The sequence below is a fragment of the Salmo salar genome, chromosome ssa02 (assembly GCF_905237065.1).
Source record: "Salmo salar chromosome ssa02, Ssal_v3.1, whole genome shotgun sequence".
Classification (NCBI taxonomy): domain Eukaryota; kingdom Metazoa; phylum Chordata; class Actinopteri; order Salmoniformes; family Salmonidae; genus Salmo; species Salmo salar.
In genome coordinates, this window is record NC_059443.1 from 81172158 (window position 1) to 81195019 (window position 22862).

Consider the following 22862-nt stretch of genomic DNA (forward strand, 5'->3'; position numbering starts at 1 on the left):
TTGACAAAACATTACACACAGCTATTTTCAATGCAAAGACAGGCGTCACCAAAAGCAGAAAACCAGCTAAAATTAAGCACTAACCTTTGACAATCTTCATCAGATGACACTCCTAGGACATTATGTTAGACAATACATGCATTTTTTGTTCTATCAAGTTCATATTTATATCTAAAAACAGCATTTTACAATGGCGGTGATGTTCAGAAAATATTTAGCCTCCAAAACTGCCGGTGAATCAGCGCTACAATTTACAAAATTACTATTCGAAAACATTGGTAAAATATTGTCATTCAAAGAATTATAGATTAACATCTCGTCAATGCAACCGCATTGCCAGATTTCAAAATAACTTTACTGGGAAATCACACTTTGCAATAAACGAGGTACTATGCTCAGAAAAATAGGCTAGGCGATACAGACTAGCGCCATCTTGGAGTCATCTAAAATCAAATATACTATTGTAAATATTCCCTTACCTTTGATTATCTTCATCAGAAGGCACTTCCAGGAATCCCAGGTCCACAACAAATGTTGTTTTGTTTGAAGAAGTTCATAATTTATGTCCAAATAGCTCCTTCTTGTTAGCGCGTTCCGAAGGCTACTCAAAATGTACGAAGAGTGCGGAACATGTCGCCACGAAGTACCATTTTTTTTATTTACGTTCGTTCAAACATGTCAAACGTTGTATAGCATAAATCTTTAGGGCCTTTTTCAATCAGAACTTCAATAATATTCAAGGCGGACGATTGCATTGTCTTACAAAATGTTTCGGAACGAAAGAGTACCCACATGCATGCGCATCATAGTAGTAATGGCCCTCCCCCTATGACAAACTTTCCAGGCCTCTCGTTCGGTCAGTTTTTACAGGAGAAGACTCAAACCACTTTGTAAAGACTGTTGACATCTAGTGGAAGCCTTAGGAAGTGCTAAATGAATCCTAACTCACTGTGTGTTTCATAGGCAAAGGCTTGAAAGTGATTCCACACATCAGATTTCCACTTCCTGTTAGGATTTGTCTCAGGGTTTTGACTGCCATATGAGTTCTGTTATACTCACAGACACCATTCAAACAGTTTTAGAAACTTTAGAGTGTTTTCTATCCAAATCGAATAATAATATGCATATTCTCGTTTCTGGGCAAGAGCAGTAACCAGTTTAAATCGGGTATGTTTTTTATCCGGCCGCTTAACGTCTATACAGAAACCCAACCTAAAACCCCAACTCAGCATCTTAATTAACTAACTCATCAATATGTTGTTTAAAAGACAGCTCAACGTCAGATACACCATACAAGGTACATACACTTTAATCATTGGAATCATTTTTGTGCACTCTAGAAAACAACATATACTTAGTTTTACACAGATTCAATAGTAATTTAAGGTCAGTAAAGGTTTTCTGTAAAATAATGACAGCATACTGTAGTTCAGATAGAGCCTGATCAGCAGGGCGGGCAATATAGTACACAACTGTATCGTCTACATACAGATGTAGGTAACAGTTTATTTTGATAAAACAATATTGTTAATGTTTACAATATAGTTGTTTATTAGAAATTCTAACATATAACCCAATACCTAGGTACTAAAGATTTTATATGCAACATTTGACACACAAAAGTACTCGTTACATTTTGAATGCTAAGCAGGAGAGGAAAATATTCAAATTCACACACTTATTAAGAGAATATACGTGGTCATTACGACTGCCTCTGATCTGGCGGACTCACTAAACACAAATACATCGTTTGAAAACAAGAAAATGGTACCGTCTTCTTTGCTTAATAGAAGGAATTTGAAGTGATTTATACTTTAACTTTTGATAATTCAGCATATTTACAACCAAATACTTTAAAGTAGAATTTTACTGGGTGACTTTCACTTAACTTTCTTAAGGTATCTATACTTTTACTGCTGAAGTATGACATGTGGATACTTTTTTCCATCACTGGTATACAGTACCAGTCAAAAGTTTGGACACACCTACTCATTCAAAGGGATTTTCGTTATTTGGGCGGCGCACAATTGGCCCAACGTCGTCTGGGTTTGGCCGGGGTAATTGTAAATAAGAATTTGTTCTTAACTAACTTGCCTAGTTAAAGGTTGCACACACCACATTGACCAAAAAGTTATTTTGTTGGCATTTACATATGTCCTCATTACCAGTAAAACATCTTCAAAACCTATTTCTTTCACTTACTTTCGTGGCGTAATTACGTCATCTACTTACATTATATAGGAATGCACGTCAGCTTTGACATCGGTTTTGCACATCGGCGTTAAACTACAGTGGGGGAAAAAAGTATTTGATCCCCTGCTGATTTTGTACGTTTGCCCACTGACAAAGAAAGGATCAGTCTATAATTTTAATGGTAGGTTTATTTGAACAGTGAGAGACAGAATAACACTGATTGGCCAAAGGGGGCGCTGCATCATTCGTGCGGGTCAACATGTTTACTGTTGTTATTTTTCTATTCAGTTCAAATCGCCATAAATTTAGCATCTGAACTGTGCATAAGGCAATTTCATATTAATACAAGTAGACTAACAGGTAATATTAAAATGAACAGACTAGGTCTTTACTCCTCCTGCATGGTGTAACAATACATAGATGTACAGTGAGGGAAAAAAGTATTTGATCCCCTGCTGATTTTGTACGTTTGCCCACTGACAAAGAAATGATCCGTCTATAATTTTAATGGTAGGTTTATTTGAACAGTGAGAGACGGAATAACAACAAAAATATCCAGAAAAACACATGTAAAAAATGTTATAAATTGATTTGCATTTTAATGAGGGAAATAAGTATTTGACCCCCTCTCAATCAGAAAGATTTCTGGCTCCCAGGTGTCTTTTATACAGGTAACGAGCTGAGATTAGGAGCACACTCTTAAAGCGAGTGCTCCTAACCGCAGCTTGTTACCTGTAAAAAAGACACCTGTCCACAGAAGCAATCAATCAATCAGATTCCAAACTCTCCACCATGGTCAAGACCAAAGAGCTCTCCAAGGATGTCAGGGACAAGATTGTAGACCTACACAAGGCTGGAATGGGCTACACGACCATCGCCAAGCAGCTTGGTGAGAAGGTGACAACAGTTGGTGCGATTATTCGCAAATGGAAGAAACACAAAAGAACTGTCAATATCTCTCGGCCTGGGGCTCCATAAAAGATCTCACCTTGTGGAGTTGCAATGATCATGAGAACGGTGAGGAATCAGCCCAGAACTACACGGGAGGATCTTGTTAATGATCTCAAGGCAGCTGGGACCATAGTCACCAAGAAAACGATTGGTAGCACACTACGCCGTAAAGGACTGAAATCCTGCAGCGCACGCAAGGTCCCCCTGCTCAAGAATACATATACAGGCCCATCTGAAGTCTGCCAATGAACATCTGAATAACTCAAAGGACAACTGGTGAAAGTGTTGTTGTCAGATGAGACCAAAATGGAGCTCTTTGACATCAACTCAACTCGCCATGTTTGGAGGAGGAGGAATGCTGCCTATGACCCCAAGAACACCATCTCCACCGTCAAACATGGAGGTGGAAACATTATGCTTTGGGGGTGTTTTTCTGCTAAGGGGACAGGACAACTTCACCGCATCAAAGGGACGATGGACGGGGCCATGTACCGTCAAATCTTGGGTGAAAACCTCCTTCCCTCAGCCAGGGCATTGAAAATGGGTCGTGGATGGGTATTCCAGCATGACAATGACCCAAAACACACGGCCAAAGCAACAAAGGAGTGGCTCAAGAAGAAGCACATTAAGGTCCTGGAGTGGCCTAGCCAGTCTCCAGACCTTAATTCCATAGAAAATCTGTGGAGGGAGCTGAAGGTTTGAGTTGCCAAACGTTAGCCTCGAAACCTTAATGACTTGGAGAAGATCTGCAAAGAGGAGTGGGACAAAATCCCTCCTGAGATGTGTGCAAACCTGGTGGCCAACTACAAGAAACGTCTGACCTCTGTGATTGCCAACAAGGGTTTTGCCACCAAGTACTAAGTCATGTTTTGCAGAGGGGTCAAATACTTATTTCCCTCATTAAAATGCAAATCATTTTATAACATTTTTGACGTGTTTTTCTGGATTTTTTTGTTGTTATTCTGTCTCTCACTGTTCAAATAAACCTACTATTAAAATTATAGACTGATCATTTCTTTGTAAGTGGGCAAACGTACAAAATCAGCAGGGGATCAACTACTTTTTTCCCCCACTGTATACATCGGGCTGATGCCGATGTTGGCATTTTTCGCAAATATCAGCCGATTCCGATATGCTCACCAATATATCGTCCATCCCTACCAAATATCACTTGACTTTCAGAGGGGTGTATTATGACATCAGATAGAACTACTCAGACATTCCAAATATCACTTGATTATCAGAGGGGTTATTATGACATCATATAGAACGACTCAGACATTCCAAATATCACTTGATTATCAGAGGGGTGGATTATGACATCAGATAGAACTACTCAGACATTCCAAATCAGGCTTCATCCATATCATAAAGGTGGATATTGATCCAACCATTTCAAAAGTAATGACCAGGCTGATGGAAACAGGATATGGTTTTACAATTTTATAAATGCCGACAGACGATTTGTTAGTTCGTTTGACATGGTGGGGTCTTTTTGTGTCAGTAAAAACATTTTAGTGAGAAACGGCGGTGGAAACTCCTTTATGAGCAAATATTTATATAATAACCATCATCTTAGTTAACTTGGAGTCACATGATGATATGTTGATTGGTCCTCCCACTACAACTTGGGAACCCACGCAGTTTATTAGGCTACAGATGAAATAAGTTATGAACTTCACAGGGTGGTGAAAGTGCAGGTGATGAGCTTGATGCTCCTTTCCAATACATTTTGATGGTCTTATTCTGGTGACATGATGATCGATGATTGGTTGCCATTTGACAAATAAAATAATATGGCTCTTATCCATAATAATCTCATCATGTAGGTAGCCTACCAGCACTGTATATGTGAGCTGTTGGCTACAGTGCACATGCCAAGAGCACGTTTTCTATATAACTCAACAGTTTTCAAAACCATCAGTAGAGTTGAAAATGTGATGGAAACCAATTTAACTTGTATTTTTCATTCAGTACATGGGAATTTAACAGCAAACATTATTTATCACGTAAAGCCTTTTATCCACAAAAAGTATGTTTGATAGAAACATTTCTGGTGGGAAAATGCATATATTGTTTTATGCAGATTTCAGAATATTCACATGAAAATCTGTGGCAAATTGCATGGGAAACTTAGCTACTAAGGTGGATATTGATCCAACACCTGCTGCTTATTGAAACCAGCCCACTGGGCACAGATGTCAGTTCAACATCTTGTTTTTATTTACATTATTTTGAGTGGTCAAAAAATGATGTTGTCATGACGTTGCCCTCTTTGGGTACAGCGAGCACCATCCCCCCCCTCTCTCTCCTACACCCAGGCTGCTGTTAGGCAGGTCATAAATTCCTGGAGGAGATTCTTCCTCATGGCCAGACAGTATAGAGAGAGTGAGTTTTCATAGGGAGAACAAAGGAACTTCTTCCACCTCACAGAACTTGAGAACTGAACAATATTCATGTTCTGGAGAATGTATAAACGGTCGGTGAAGTAGCCAGCTACAAACTGGTCTGTTTGGTACAATTTTGTGAAACTCATGAGAGACAATACAGCCACATTTCCAAAACCCTGTTTATACAAGAGTCTCAGTTGTGAGGCTTTCATCTAATTATTGTATAAAATGAATGAGTAATGATGAAACTATTTGTGAAATTATTTAATGTGATTATAAACTGTTTAATGAAGTTAACTCCAATTCCCTTTGGAGTTTAACTAAATCATAGGCCCGCCCCATAAGCACAGACATTGATCTGGCGTCGTGGGACAGCCCCTTTCTGCTCTTCCGAATATAACCCCCACCTTGGGAATTTATCTTTAGACCACGCTTCTCTCAATTCCGAGAGGGCTAAGGTTTGAGTAGAGACCAGCTTACCTCGATAACCACGAGAGGGCTAAGGATTCAGACGATTGCTGAATTCTTAACCATACCACGTGGTTAAACTCTGAGACTATCGAACCGACAGAATAAGAACAAATCTTTGATACTAATTACTAGTCTGCAGCTAGGAATTCGGTATCATTGAACGCGAAGACCGACAACTGCCGAAACATCTATTCTATAACAACATTGCTGAATGTTACTCTGAACTATCCATTCTAACCACGGCAGAGAGAGAGAGGGCAGACAAACTCTCCAACAGAAACTAACTTTACAACAGAGATCACAACGACACACTGAGCGTAAATATATTGATTGCAATTATTCCCGAATGAGTGAGCGTTCATGTGCAAAGGGTTAGCATTTCAATGGTTATAATTATCAACTTTGTAGTGTCTTATCTCAGTCGACCCCCACTTCCCTTTTGTCCACCAAGCCACCATGCAGGTTTAGCCCACTAGGGTACATTCCCCTATCATTTCCATGTAACCATATCTACTTGTTTGTTTGTGCATTTCTGTGATTATTTAGTTAGTTCATAAATAAATGATTTAAGACAAGGTTCGTGCAGATAACCAACAATTTACGATGTTTGGAATGAGACTAACGTGAGGTAAAGAATAATTCATTAATTAGAAGACTAATTGATCAGATATTAAAATATCTGAAAGTTATATTAGGAAAATTATAACTATGTAATCTGAATATTTTCCTTGGTGCCCCAACTTCCTAGTTAATTACAGTTACATTATTAAGTTAGTTTAATCACGTAATAATAATTACAGAGAACTTTTGAAAAAAATAAGTCTTCAGTTTAATGATGCCAAAGACACAATAATGTTGATGGCATTTTGCAAATCTAAATCAGTTTTCTACATTGATCTAACATCATCAGTATTCGCTCATGAGCTTTCAGGTTTCCTAACTCTGTAAAACTCTATCTAGTGGGAGCAATGGAAAGGCTTCTCCCGTGTGAGTTTCGCTCATGAGATTTCATGTTTCCTAACTGGTTAAAACTCTTTCCACACTGGGCGCAATGGTATGGCTTCTCACCTGTGTGTACCCTCTTATGTCTTTTCAGGGATCCTAATAAGGCAAACTTACTTCCACACTGGGAGCAGTGGTAAGGCTTCTCCCCTGTGTGTATTCGCTCATGAGCTTTCAGCTTTCCTAACTCCGTAAAACTCTTTTCACAGTGGGAGCAATAAAAAGGCTTCTCCCCTGTGTGTATTCGCTCATGGAATTTCATGTTTCCTAACTGGTTAAAACTCTTTCCACAATGGGAGCAGGGGTAAGGCTTCTCCCCTGTATGTATACGCAAATGACATTTTAGGTTTCCTAACTGGTTAAAACGCTTTCCACACTGGGCGCAGCGGAATGGCTTCTCCCCTGTGTGTAGTCGCTCATGAGCTTTCAGCTTTCCTAACTCCGTAAAACTCTTTCCACAGTGGAAGCAATGGTGTGGCTTCTCTCCTGTGTGAATCCTCCCATGTCTTTTCATGTTTCCTAACTGGTTAAAACTCTTTCCACACTGTGAGCAGTGGTAAGGCTTCTCCCCTGTGTGTATTCGCTCGTGATCTTTCAGCCTTCCTAACTGGCTAAACCGCTTTCCACACTGGGAACAATGGTAAGGCTTCTCTCTTGTGTGTATTCGCTCATGAGCTTTCAGGCTTCTTAACTGACTATAACTCTTTCCACACTGGGCGCAATGGTATGGCATCTCTCCTGTGTGTGTCCTCTCATGTCCTTTCAGGCTTCCTAACTTGATAAAACTCTTTCCAATCTGGGAGCAGAGGTGTTGTCTTTCTGGTTTGGAAGTCTCTGGTTCCGCAGAGTTTGGTTTTTCTCCTGCCAAAGACAGTGTTTATTTAAAGAGAGACATGAATGAAACCGTCTTACTATGAGGTTTAATCCAAATCAGATCCCTCAATAATCTGGAGGCAAGTTTTCAAACATTTCATAATTTAAAACAAATGATGTTGTAGAGCTTCCTGGTAATTACTGATATGTTTACATAAATTATTTTATTAATTCAGTTTTATAAGTCAGAACAAAACACTAGACAGTTCTATGACACTCAAGACACAGACATCAATGGATTCCAATCGAGCAGGTGGTTGTAAATATATAACCTTCATAGCTGTACGATACAGAATGTGACTTTTTACATACGCACTAAAGCTTATTACTCTCAAATTTTGTGCACAAATTTGTTTGCACTCTTCGCATTCTCCCAACCAGCTTCATGGGGTAGTCACCTGGAATGTATTTCAATTAACAGGTGTGTCTTGTTAAAAGTTCATTTGTGGAATTTATTTCCTTCTTAATGCATTTGAGCCAATCAGTTGTGCTGTGACAAGGTAGATAGCCCTATTTGGTAAAAGACCAAGTCCATATTATGGCAAGAACAGCTCAAATAAGCAAAGAGAAACGACAGTCCATCATTTCTTTAAGACATGAAGGTCAGTCAATCTGGAACATTTCAAGAACTTTGAACATTTCTTCAAGTACAGTCGAAAAAAACATCAACCTCTATAATGAAACTGTCTCTCATGAGGACCGCCACAGAAAAGGAAGACCCAGAGTTACCCCCTGCTGCAGAGGACAATTTCATTATTTACCAGCCTCAGACATTTCAGCCCAAATAAATGCTTCACAGATTTCAAGTAACAGACATCTCAACATCAACTATTCAGAGGAGACTGCGTGAATCAGGCCTTCATGGTTGAATTGTTGCAAAGAAACCACAACTAAAGGACACCAATAAGAAGAGACTTGCTTGGGCCAAGAAACATGAGCAATGGACATTAGACCGGTGTTAATCTGTCCTTTGGTCTGATGAGTCCAAATTTGAGATTTTCGGTTCCAACCGCCATGTCTTTGTGAGATGTAGAGTAGGTGAACGGATGATCTCTGCATGTGTGGTTCCGACCGTGAAGCATGGAGAAGGAGGTGTGATGGTGCTTTGCTGGTGACACTGTCTGTGATTTATTTAGAATTCAAGGAACACTTAACCAGCATGGTTACCTCCAGGCTGTGTAAAGGCTATTTGACCAAGAAAGAGAGTGATGGAGTGCTGCATCAGATAACCTGGCCTCCACAATCACCCGACATCAACCCAATTGAGATGGTTTGGGATGAGTTGGACCGCAGAGTGAAGGAAAAGAAGCCAACAAGTGCTCAGCATATATGGGAACTCCTTCAAGATTGTTGGAAAAGCATTCCAGGTGAAGCTGGTTGAGAGAATGCCAAGAGTCTGCAAAGCTGTATTTGTATTAGTCGGGGACAGCCCTACTGGTAACAGATACCAGTGGGCAGATCTATTTGATTTCTTCAAACTAAACTACAGCACTTACTTTGATGTGTCAAATCTGATCCTTCCTTCTCTTCTCCTCCTCCCACAGTTCCACTCAGCCCCGTTGTTTTCCTGCAGTCCACCAGCAGCACAGACAACCTCTTCATACCCAGCAGTAAGGCGCTACTGGGAGAGACACGACACAGGGACTCCGAGAGGGAGGAAGGGCTAGCGTTGTCCTGGTAACCATAAAGAGGGGACACAGACACATATCATTATGGATGCTGATGTCACTGTTGTCATGAAGTGCTTTACAGAAACCCAGCCCAGACCCAGACGGAGCAAGTTGTATGCTAGACCAGACCAAGCTGTACCATCTGGTGTTCTGATCTGGAGAGAATCTTCTCTGACTCGTCAGCATCAGGATGTTGTTGAGGCTCCCCAGAGGATCCACGATAGTCATGTATCTCTCCTGTGTGAATGAGAACATCAAACAGATGGTAAACTTATGATCTTCTATTACAATCACAAAGGGTCTTACAAGAGGCATTAATATATCTAAACAGGGCCTAAAATGGCCACTTTCATCATGAATTCCTAAAATATTGTTTATGATGCAAATGCACCAATATTGAATTGTAAAAGCCTGTTACACTAAATTAAAACACTTTAATATAGACCACAAGGAGAATTCAATAAATCACATTTAAAATTCCCCAAAACATAAGTACCAACGACACATTGCCCCTTAAACAATTCCTACAGTACTGAACAACATATTCAAGTGTAGAACTTCAGTAGAATGCCCCTTTAAAACCCCACATTAGTTCAACAACGACATAGTTTGTGCCCCTGTTTTTAAGACAGTACTCACTGGTGGTAATCTGATCTTCAGCCTCCTCCTCTTTTATTGAGATAGCCTCCTCTTCCTCTTTTACTCCAAAAGGTTCATCCTCTTCTTTCAATGTTATGGCATCTTCCCCTTTTTTGATTCTGAAAGCTTCTACATTGCCCTCTTCTACTCTGACAACCTCTTTCCCATCTTCCTCTTTCACTGTAATATCATCCTCTTCTTCTTTCAAAGTAATAGCCCCCTCTTCCTCCTTTTTCATTCTGAAAGCTTCTTCGTCTCCTTTCATCAGAGCTTCTTTCTCTGTCTAGTTTAGTGAGCTCATGTTCCGGGCGATTAGCCTAGCGCAGTATCAATTTACCACATTTGCTATTTTAACAAGCAAATTACGTTTAAATGAACTAGTAGATACGTAAATATAATTACGTTCAAAACACTAAGAGTAATATACACAAGATTGGTCTAAAGAGCTCCAATGTTTCAGTTTTATGTTCGCTATCAAACCACCGCGTCGTTTGAATCAGAAGCCTTTTGTCGCTGTTGAAGAAGCCTCCAGTTCCGTCCACTAGATTATACGTCACGCAAGAAGCATCACCTGAAATACTCACATCGCCATCGGCTGGCTGGAGTGGGTAACGCAGATTGGAAAAAAAATCTCCATTACAATGTTTATTCTGGCAAACAATGTCATAAGAAGTAATTTAAAAACAACCAGATGTTATGTTTCTCTTCCTTCTTACAGCCAATAATTTCATCCAGGTCTGACCTGCCCTTTAGGCAGGATTAGGTGACAGATGGAAGAGGGTGGCATATTCCGAGTTAAATTGACCAAGGCTCATCACTAACAACACATAATAACACCTCACATAATGCTGCCCAAAAACAATGAAAACTTCTCACACCCATATAAAATGCTGTGGCTCAAACCAGATCGTTGAGTTCTCAGTGATCACCTCCAGGGGTGATATAAAACACTGTGGCTCTGACCAGCTGGTTGAGTTCTCAGTGATCACCTCCAGGGGTGATATAAAACACTGTGGCTCTGACCAGCTGGTTGAGTTCTCAGTGATCACCTCCAGGGGTGATTACTGACCAGCTCCATTACTGCACTAATTAAATAATGAAGTTTGATTGTTTAGAAGAAATCTAAAAGCCTCTCCTTTTGATTACAATAATTCCACCACAGGAGCTTCAGTCTCTAATCTGTTACTGTAACCTAACAGCTTCAGACACTTCGTTTACTTCGGATTGTTCCTATCTTCAACTATTTGTCATTCAAATATTATTTTCTTAGCCTTCTGTATCATACTGTTGACCTCATTTCTTAATTTCTTATAGTCTACAAATATATCTGCCCTGGATTTCCTAAACTCCAGAAAGCATTCATTTCTATGCTTCATTGCCTTTAAAATGTTTTCCTTTATCCATGGTTCAGTTCTTTGCTAAATTCAAACCTTTTTTACTGGAGTCTGCTTATCTACCACATGTAAAAACAATGATCTAAAATTGCCCCGGACATTCTCCACTTCATTGCATTTCAATACAGCAGACCAGTCCAACATGTTCAAGCAATTAACAAATAATATCTGCACTATAATTCTTCATAGTCTTCATTTTTTTATTAAGTTATGACAATTAAAAACTGTTTTCTGAACATTCCTACTACAGAAGATGATGGAATGATCACTGAGTTTACAACCCATCCGACACCAACACAAGGTCAATGATGGTTTGGGTAGAAGGACAGACCTTTTTGAGCATATCTGTATTAAAATCACCAGTAACAATAACCTCTGATTTACCAAAGTCTGTACAGTTGGAACAAGTCTCCTCCAACAATTCATACAACTTGTACTGGTGTGGTGGTCTATAATAGGTTACAACTATAATAGGTTTACATTTTGTTAATAATAAAAATGTCCAACCACACAGCTTCAATCTCGTCATGGTTTAAATCTGATCTATAGTTGAACCCAATATCTGATCTTACATAAATACAAACTCCCCCTGCCTTGGCGATTGCGGTCTCTTCTAATTACTACATCATTTTCAACTTCAATCTCAGCAGGGTTTTTTTAATCGAACCATCCAACCATGTTTCGGTAAAGCAAAGCACTCCCACCTTACAGTTACTAGAGAGTAGGCGATTTTCCTCCATCTTAGGAAGAAGACTTCTAACGTGGAGATGAAGGATGTGTCGTCCTCTCGTGGAAAACACCTTTTCTAGTCAAGTTCTCCTCTGTTGGAACTGTCAGCTGAAATTGTTCACTTAAGATGAGTGTTGACTCCATGCAGTCCAATCTCAACAATGAATCTCCTTCCTGGATTCGCGCTGGCATTTGAAAGAGATGGTCGTTGGTCATTCCCTTCTGACCCTCTCTATTATAGCGAATGGATTTATCGCTAGAAAACGGGCTGGGGCACTGATGAACATCTCCAGACAGCAACAGGCATATTTAAGTGCCTTTGAATGGAGTATGGTGGTAGTAGGTGCCAGGCGTGCCGGTATGTGTCAATAACTGCAACGCTGCTGGGTTTTTCAGCTCAACAGTTTCCCATGTATACCAAGAATGGTCCACCACCGTAACAGTGGCGGTCAGTGCCATTTAAGATGAGGGAGGACCATTTAGTTTTTCATGAGCATGGCCTTATTTCTACTACAGCATATTGGATGACTGTCATTCATATTCCATTCACCCTGTTCAATGAAACAATGATAGGTCTAAGATACTACATGATACAAAAATGTTCCCTATACCCATCATGAGGTAGTTACAACCTAGCCTTTGAATGAAAGTTTACAACAGTAGGTGCACACAGGTCTTTTCTCTCTTTGAGTCAACTACTCACCACATGTTATGCACTGCAGTGCTAGCTAGCTGTAGCTTATGCTTTCAGTACTAGATTCATTCTCTGATCCTTCGATTGGATGGACAACATGTCAGTTCATGCTGCAAGAGCTCTGATAGGTTGGAGGACGTCCTCCAGAAGTTGTCATAATTACTGTGTAAGTCTTCGGAAGCCTTGAGAATCATAATCCTTCAAGGTTTGTATTGAAGTCAATGTACCCAGAGGAGGATGTAAAATAGTATGTTTTAATCAATTATTTTGTGATGTGATTATATTTAGTATAGTTTTATCTAAAAAGGATAACTTTTAAATATTTTACCATTTTTATTTTTCTGAAAATAACTGAGGATGATGGTTCTCCCCTTCCTCCTCAGAGGAGCCCCCACTGTACCCAAAGGACATCCAGCCAACTTGACACAATTGTGGGAAGCATTGGAGTCAACATGGGCCAGCATCCCTGTGGAACGCTTTCGACACCTTGTAGAGTCCATGCCCCGACGAATTGAGGCTGTTCTGAGGGAAAAAGGGAGGGTGCAACTCCATATTAGGAAGTTGTTCCAAATGCTTGGTATAATCAGTGTATATATCTGCCATTTAGCAGACACTTTTATTCAAAGTGATTTGCAGTCATGTGTGCAAACACTTTACATATGGGTGGTACCAGGAATAAAACCCACTACCCTGGTTTTACAAGCACCATACTCTACCAACGGAGCTACAGGACCACAAGGAATGATCAAGGAATGACGCAGATAAACACACACACAGCCTGAGTTTGAAAAATATAATTTAATCAAAAACCTTAACATTGAAACTGACATACTCCATATTTAGTTCAAATCAAGTGTTATTTGTCACATGAATACAACAGGTGTTGACCTTACTGTGAAATGCTTACTGACAATCACTTAACCAACAATGTAGTTAAGAAAAATAAGAGTTAAGAAAATATTTACTAAGTAAACAAAATTTAAAAAAGTAACACACAAAAAAAAAATACCGAGGCTATATACAGGAGGCACGTGTTGAAATAAAAACATACAGCTTTTTACAATTTGATTTAATGTGCCAAAGCACAATTCTATTTTTTTTTTAAATTAGACAAGTGTACAAGCAGTATGTATTTGATGTGATATATTCCTATACACACTGGCAGCAGTATGTGTTATCTCATGAACTTTAAGTAGCTTTTATTTGATGTGAAATATTCCTTTCGAGACAGGATTGTGCCACGGCACAGATCCGGGGAATGGTACCAAAACATTTCTGCAACATTGAAGGTCCCCATCATTCTTAAAAGGAAGAAGTTTGAAACCACCAAGACCCTTCCTAGTGCTGGCTGCCCGGCCAAACTGAACAATCGGGGGAGAAGGGCTTTGGTTCAGGGAGGTGACCAAGAACCCTATGGTCACTCTGACAGGGCTCCCGAGTTCCTCTGTGGAGATGGGAGAACCTTCTAGAAGGACAACCATCTCTGCAGCACTCTACCAATTAGGCCATTATGGTAGACGGAAGCCACTCCTCAGTAAAAGGCACATGAAAGCCTGCTTGGAGTTTACCAAAAGGCACCTAAAGGACTCTGACCATGAGAAACAAAATTCTCTGGTCTGATGAAACCAAGATTGAACTCTTTGGCCTAAATGCCATGCGTCACATCTTGAGGAAACCTGGCACCGTCCCTACAGTGAAGCATGGTGGTGGCAGGATCATGCTGTGGGGATGTTTTTCAGGGCAGGGACTGGGAGACTAGTCAGGATTGAGGGAAAGATGAACAGAGCAAATGCATTTTTATTTCTAATTCCAGCCCCCGTCCCTGCAGGAGGCCTTTTGCCTTTTGGTAGGCCGTCATTGTAAATTAGAATTTGTTCTTAACTGACTTGCCTAGTTAAATAAAGGTTAAATAATAAATAAAATGTAAAAAAAGTAGAGAGATCATTTATGAAAAACTTCTCCAGAGCACTCAGGACTTCAGACTGGGGCAAAGGTTCAATTTCCAACAGGACAATGACCCTAAGCACACAGTGGCTTCGGGACAAGTCTCTGAATGTCCTTGAGTGGCCCAGCCAGTGCCCGGACTTGAACCCGATCAAACATCTCTGGAGAGACCTGAAAATAGCTGTGCAGCGACGCTCCCCATCCAACCTGACAGAGCTTGAGAGGATCTGCAGAGAAGAATGGGAGAAACTCCCCAAATACAGATGTGCCAAGCTTGTAGCGTCACACCCAAGAATACTCAAGGCTGTAATCGCTACAAAGGATGCTTCAACAAAGTACTGAGTAAAGGGTCTGAATACTTAGGTAAATATTATATTTCAGTTTTTAATTATAAAATACATTTGCAAAAATGTCTAAAAATCTGTCTTTGCTTCGTCATTATGGGGTGTTGTGTGTAGATTGATGAGGAAAATATGAAAGGAGCAAAGCCCAGGTAAAAAGTTAAAACCCACCTCTGTCTTCTGAAAACCGAACCCTGGGATAGGATTTTATTTTTCTGAGGGAAAAAATCACACACATGTTTATGCAAAGACACACCAGAATGGCTTTCCAATACTTGTTGAGTGTTCCTTAAGGGGTCTGTTCTCAGTCGTGACTTAAATCAGCTGAAAAAAAATCTGAGACAAATCAGGTTTAAATATCGCTGTCCATCAATTAGCAATTTTGACAAAAAAAATAGTTTACACAAATATTAGCGTCATAGCTCTTATTGCAGGACTCTTATTGGGACATCATCTCCCCAGTGAACAAATTGTGCGTATTTAACATTCATATTGGACTGTACAGCCTTACCTATGGAGTGTGCATCACCACTGATCGCAACTTCCTGTTTCCATACCAGCTGTCGTGATTTTAAATACGGTATCACGTTACTCACAAATAACCTTTGGATGAAAACGTGGTTAATCAATCTGTATACAGCCTAATTATTTTCCCCTCGGGAAGCTCCGGTATACAGTGGTTTTAGTGCACTGCTGCCACCAGCAGGCCTGGAGGGCATTTTGACTTTGTTGATAGCTAAGTGTGTTAGCTAACTGTGTGGCTAAAGACGTAGCAGTTGACTGGCAACCGATCAACCTATTGTGTGTATTGAACATTCATATTGGACTGTAGCAGCTAGCTAACTGGCTACTGATCAACCTATTGTGTGTATTGAACATTCATATTGAACAGCCTTACCTATAGAGTAGCACCACCACCCATCAGCCCATTCTCTTCCTGACGTCAAAGCCGCAGTGTATTTTTGGTATAGGAGTTTTTGATGAATAATATTTCAAATTGTGAAAATATAAGTGTATAAGTATGTATTTTTTCACAAACTTTAAGATACTGTTTGTCTCTATGCAGATGTGGAAGCCGGATAAGAATATACATAAATAGTTCATTGTTCTTTTTTCACATCATACTAAGAATACTGAGCCACAATCTGTAAAATGTGACCATACTATTTATTTAAAGCCACACTAAGATGTCACCATACTATTCCTTTAAAGCCCCACTTTCAGATATAAATCATCAGAGTGGGAAACCAACTGACATGGAAACAATGGAGCAAATGGATCACTATCAGAGGGGTTATTATGACATCAGATAGAGCTACTCAGACATTCCAAATCAGGCTTCATCCATATAATGAAGGTGGATATTGATCCAACCATTTCAAAAGTAATGACCGGGCTGATGGAAACAGGATATGCCTGAACACTTTTATAAATGCAGACAGACAATTTGTATGTTCATTTTACAGTGTGGGATCCTTTTGTGTCAGTAAAAACTTATGAGCAGGAAATGGCGGTGGAAACTAATATTTATATAATTGTCAAGGTATGCGTGAAGGGATGTAGGAAGTCAGGCGCAGGAGAGCAGATATGTGGTAACAAAACGGAGCCTTTTATTTGGCGAACCAAAAGCACACGGCACAAACAAACACAAAATACAAATACGGGTTGAACATAACCCAGCGCAACCAGCCTAACGTGCGCATACATGAAAACAGATAAACAATACCACACAAAGACATGGGGGAAACAGAGGGTTAAATACACAACACATAATGAGGGAAATGAGAACCAAGTGTGTGGGAAAATGAGACAAAACAAATGGAAAATGGATCGGCGATGGCTAGAAGACCGGCGACGTCGACCGCCGAACACCGCCCGAACAAGGAGGGGCATTGACTTCGGCAGAAGTCGTGACAGAACCCCCCCCCCCCCCGACACGCGGCTCCAGCACTGCGTCAACACCGGCCTCGGGGACGACCCGGAGGGCGAGGCACAGGGTGAACCGGATGGAGACGGTGGAACTCTCGTAGCAGAGAAGGATCCAACACGTCCTCCACTGGAATCCAGCATCTCTCCTCCCAGTCCATGAGATACTGAAGGCCCCTTGCCCGACGTCTTGAATCCAGTATGGAATGAACGGAGTACGCCGGGGCCCCCTCGATGTCCAGAGGGGGCGGAGGAACCTCCCGCACCTCAGACTCCTGGAGCGGGCCAGCCACCACCGGCCTGAGGAGAGACACATGGAACGAGGGGTTAATGCGGTAATCGGGGGGAAGCTGTAACCTGTAACAAACCTTTTTGACTCTCCTCAGGACTTTAAATGGCCCCACAAAGCGCGGACCCAGCTTCCGGCAGGGCAGGCGGAGGGGCAGGTTTCGGGTCGAGAGCCAGACCCGGTCCCCCGTGCGAACACCGGGGTCTCACTACGGTGACGGTCTGCGCCAACTTTCTGGCGCAGCATGGCGCGCTGAAGGTGAACATGGGCGGCGTCCCATGTTTCCTCCGCTCGCCGGAACCAGTTGTCCACCGCAGGAGCCTCGGTCTGACTCTGATGCCAAGGAGCCAGAACCAGCTGATACCCCAATACACACTGGAAGGGGGTGAGGTTAGTGGAGGAGTGGCGGAGCGAGTTCTGGGCCATCTCTGCCCAGTGCACAAACGCTGCCCACTCCCCCGGCCAGTCCTGGCAATAGGACCTCAGAAACCTACCCACATCCTGGTTAACTCTCTCCACCTGCACGTTACTCTCGGGATGAAACCCTGAGGTAAGGCTGATCAAGACCCCCAGACGTTCCATGAACGCCTTCCAGACCCTCGAAGTGAACTGGGGACCTCGATCAGACACTATATCCTCAGGTACCCCGTAGTGCTGGAAGACGTGCGTAAACAAGGCCTCCACAGTCTGTAGGGCCGTAGGGAGACCGGGCAGAGGGAGGAGACGGCAGGACAATCCACAACGACCAGGATCGTGGTGTTTCCTTGTGATGGAGGAAGATCGGTCAGGAAATCAATCGACAGGTGTGACCATGGCCGCTGTGGAACGGGTAAGGGGTCTAACTTACCTCTGGGCAGGTGCCTAGGAGCCTTACACTGGGCGCACACTGAGCAGGAGGAAACATAAACCCTCACGTCCTTAGCCAAAGTGGGCCACCAGTACTTCCTGCTCAGACAGCGCACCGTCCGAACGATGCCTGGATGACCAGAAGAGGGTGACGTGTGGGCTCAATAGATCAGCCGGTCACGGACAGCAGACGGAACGTACAGACCCCCAGCTGGACACTGGAAGGGAGCGGGCTCCGCACGCAACGCCCACTCAATGTCCGCGTCCAGCTCCCACACTACCGGCGCCACCAGGCAGGAGGCCGGGAGTATGGGAGTGGGATCCATGGGCCGCTCCTCTGTGTCATACAGCCGGGACAGTGGGTCTGCCTTCACGTTCTGGGAACCTGGTCTGTAAGAAAGGGTGAAAACAAAACGGGTGAAAAACATGGCCCACCTTGCCTGGCGAGGGTTCAGTCTCCTCACCGCCCGGATGTACTCCAGATTGCGGCGTCCAGATGAGAAAAGAAAGGGTGTTTAGCCCCCTCAAGCCAATGTCTCCACGCCTTCAAAGCCTTGATGACAGCCAACAACTCCCGGTCCCCCACATCATAGTTTCACTCCGCCAAGCTGAGCTTCCTCGAGAAGAAGCCACAGGGGCGGAGCTTTGGTGGCGTACCCGAGCGCTGAGAGAGCACAGCTCCTATCCCAGCCTCGGACGCGTCCATCTCCACTATGAACGCTAAAGAGGGATCCGGATGAGGTAAACAGCCAAGGTAAACAGAGCCCTCAGGTGACTAAAAGCCCTGTCCACCTCAGCTGTCCACTGCAAGCGCACCAGGCCCCCCTTCAGCAGTGAGGTAATGTGAGCCGCTACCTGACCAAAACCTCGGATAAACCTCCGGTAGTAGTTGGCAAACCCTAACCGCTGCACCTCCTTTACTGTGGTGGGAGTCGGCCAATTACGCGCGGCTTCAATGCAGTCACTCTCCATCTCCACCCCTGAGGTGGAAATGCGGTACCCTAGGAAGGAGACGGGCTGTGGAAAAAACAGGCATTTCTCAGCCTTGGCGTACAGGTCATGCTCCAACAGTCGACCAAGCACCTTGCGCACCAGGGACACATGCTCGGCGCGTGTAGCGGAGTATATCAGAATGTCATCAATATACACCACTACACCCTGCCCGTGCAGGTCCCTGAAAATCTCGTCTACAAAGGCTTGGAAGACTGATGGAGCATTCATCAACCTGTGCGGCATGACGAGGTACTCATAGTGTCCAGAGGTGGTACTGAAAGCCGTCTTCCACTCATCTCCCTCCCGGATACGCACCAGGTTATAAGCGCTCCTGAGATCTAGTTTGGTGAAGAAGCGCAACCCCTGCATCGACTCTGTCGCTGTGGCTATGAGCGGTAGCGGGTAACTATACCTCACAGTGATCTGATTCAGATCCGATAGTCAATACCCGGGTGCAGACCTCCCTCCTTCTTCTTCACAAAAAAGAAATTCGAGGAGGCGTGTGATGTGGAGGACCGAATGTATCCCTGACGCAGGGATTCAGAGACATATGTTTCCATAGCCTCCGTCTCCGCCTGTGAGAGGGGATAGATGTGACTCCTAGGAAGTGCAGCGTCTACCAGGAGATCTATCGCACAATCGCCCCATCGATGAAGTGGTAATTGAGTCACCTTCTTTTTGGAGAAGGCAAGAGCCAAATCGGGATATTCAGGGGGAATGCGCACGGTGGAGACCTGGTCTGGACTCTCCACCGTAGTAGCACCAACGGAAACCCCTAAACACCTACCTGAGCACTCTCGCGACCACCCCGTGAGAGCCCTCTGTGGCCAAGAAACAGTGGGGTTATGATAAGCTAACCAGGGTAGACCCAGCACCACGGGAAACGCAGGAGAGTCAATAAGGAAGAGATTAATTCTCTCCGTATGACCTCCCTGCGTCACCATGCCCAAAGGAGCGGTGACCTCCCTAATGAACCCTGACCCTAATGGTCGACTATCTAAGGCATGAACGGGGAAGGGCACATCCACGGGAACGATGGAGATCCCTAAACTATGGGCAAATGATCTGTCAATAAAATTCCCAGCCGCGCCCGAATCAACGAGCGCCTTATGTGGGGAAAACTCAGGAAAAGTAACAAACAAAAACGTGTGCAACAAAGGGCTCTGGGTGAGAATGGTGCCTTCTCACCTGAAGTGACGCCAGAGTGCCCTGCCTGCTGCCTCGGACCCTAGAGGAACCAACACGGCACCGACCAGCGGTGTGACCTCTGCAGCCACAGATGGTACACGTGAAAGCCCCTCCTCCGGTCTCCCTGTGCCTAGCACCTCCCAGCTCCATAGGCACCGGAGCGGTGGTGCTGGGAATGGGAATCGGCAGAGCCCTCTCTGGCGTCCGCGGGTGACCAGCAGGTTATCCAAACGAATGGACATGTCCACCAGCTGGTCGAAGGTAAGAGTGGTATCCCTGCAGGCCAACTCCCAATGGAAATCCTCGTGCAACGGTAGTGGTCGATGAGGGCCCTGTCATTCCATCTCGCTCCGGCAGCCAAGGTCCGAAATTCCAGTGCGAACTCCTGGGCGCTCCTCGTCCCCTGCCTCAGGTGGAACAGACATTCTGTGAAGTCCTCCAACGCCGCATCTCCTTCTCCCCACATGGCGTTGGCCCACTCCAGAGCTCTCCCTGAGAGGCACGAAACGAGGGCGGATACCCTCTCCCTTCCCGAGGGAGCAGGATAAACGGTGCCCAGGTAGAGGTCCAGCTGTAACAGGAAGCCCTGGCACCGTGCCGCCGACCCATCATACTCCCCGGGAAGGGCGAGACGCATCCCACTGGAACCGGATAACCTGCTGGTCACCCGCGGACGCCAGAGAGGGCTCTGCCGATTCCCATTCCCAGCACCACCGCTTCGGTGCCTATGGAGCTGGGAGGTGCTAGGCACAGGGAGATCGGAGGAGGGGCTTTCACGTGTACCATCTGTGGCCGCAGAGGACACACTGCTGGTCGGTGCCGTGTTGGTTCCTCTAGGGTTCGAGGCAGCAGGCAGGGCACTCTGGCGTCACTCCAGGTGAGAAGGCACCATTCTCACCCAGAGCCCTTTGTTGCACACATGTTTTTGTTTGTTACTTTTCCTGAATTTTCCCCACATTCTCAGCATAAGGCGCTCGTTGATTCGGGTGCGGCTGGGAATTTTATTGACAGATCATTTGCCCATAGTTTAGGGATCTCCATCGTTCCCGTGGATGTGCCCTTCCCCGTTCATGCCTTAGATAGTCGACCATTAGGGTCAGAGTTGATTAGGGAGGTCACCGCTCCTTTGGGCATGGTGACGCAGGGAGGTCATACGGAGAGAATTAGTCTCTTCCTTATTGACTCTCCTGCGTTTCCCGTGGTGCTGGGCCTACCCTGGTTAGCTTGTCATAACCCCACTGTTTCTTGGCCACAGAGGGCTCTCACGGGGTGGTCGCGAGAGTGCTCAAGTAGGTGTTTAGGGGTTTCCGTTGGTGCTACAATGGTGGAGAGTCCAGACCAGGTCTCCACCAGGTCTCCACCGTGCGCACAGGAGGGACGGGTAGTGAGGACCCCTGTTGTGCTGGGGGAGGTACTGGAGGACCTCCCTGTCTCTCCCAGCGATCCATCGTCTGGACGACACGGTCCATGGCGGTGCCGAGATGGTGAATCAACGCCGTGTGCTCCTGGACGAGCTCCTCGACTCCGCTACCATAGGTACCTGCTCCTGCTGACACCATAATGGGTGTGGTATTCTGTCAAGGTATGCGTGAAGGGCTGTAGGAAGTCAGGCGCAAGAGAGCAGATATGTGGAAGCAAAACGGAGCCTTTTATTTGGCGAACCAAAAGCACACGGCACAAACGAACACGAAATACAAATACGGGTTGAACATAACCCAGCGCAACCAGCCTAACGTGCGCATACATGAAAACAGATAAACAATACCACACAAAGATATGGGGGAAACAGAGGGTTAAAACTTCTTATGGCTTGAATCCCGTTAGCGGGATCATTATGACAACAGCCATTGAAAGTTCAGGGCGCCAAATTCAAAACAACAAAAATCTCATAATTAAAATCCCTCAAACATACAAGTATTATACACCATTTTAAAGCTTTACTTCTTGTTAATCCAGCCACAGTGTCTGATTTCAAAAAGGCTTTACGGCAAAAGCAAACCAGTCACAAAAAGCAGAAATAGAGATCAAATTAATCACTAACCTTTGATGATCTTCATCAGATGACACTCATATGACTTCATGTTACACAATACATGTATGTTTTGTTCGATAAAGTTCATATTTATATCCAAAAATCTCCGTTTACATTGGCACATTACGTTCAGTAATGTTTTGCTTCCAAAACATCCGGTAATTTTGCAGAGAGCCACATCAATTTACAGAAATACTCATCATAAATGTTGATGAAAATACAAGTGTTATGCATAGGATTATAGATACATTTCTCCTTAATGCAACCGCTGTGTCAGATTTCAAAAAAGCTTTACCG

At 43.7% G+C, this 22862-nt stretch overlaps 1 protein-coding gene across 1 annotated transcript in view; it reads right to left on the reverse strand.

Annotated features, from left to right (window-relative positions):
• Positions 1-6756: 6756 nt before the first annotated feature.
• LOC106594764 (zinc finger protein 432) overlaps positions 6757-22862 on the reverse strand; it is a 28038-nt gene continuing 11932 nt past the window's right edge. The window contains exons 5-10 of the mRNA XM_045713390.1: positions 21884-22079; positions 21054-21276; positions 10190-10472; positions 9690-9787; positions 9377-9554; positions 6757-7868 (exon numbers count right to left, since the gene is read on the reverse strand). Of these exons, the coding sequence (XP_045569346.1) occupies positions 6958-7868; positions 9377-9554; positions 9690-9787; positions 10190-10472; positions 21054-21276; positions 21884-22079 (1889 nt within the window). The 3' untranslated portion in view covers positions 6757-6957. The remainder of the gene's footprint in view (positions 7869-9376; positions 9555-9689; positions 9788-10189; positions 10473-21053; positions 21277-21883; positions 22080-22862) is intronic.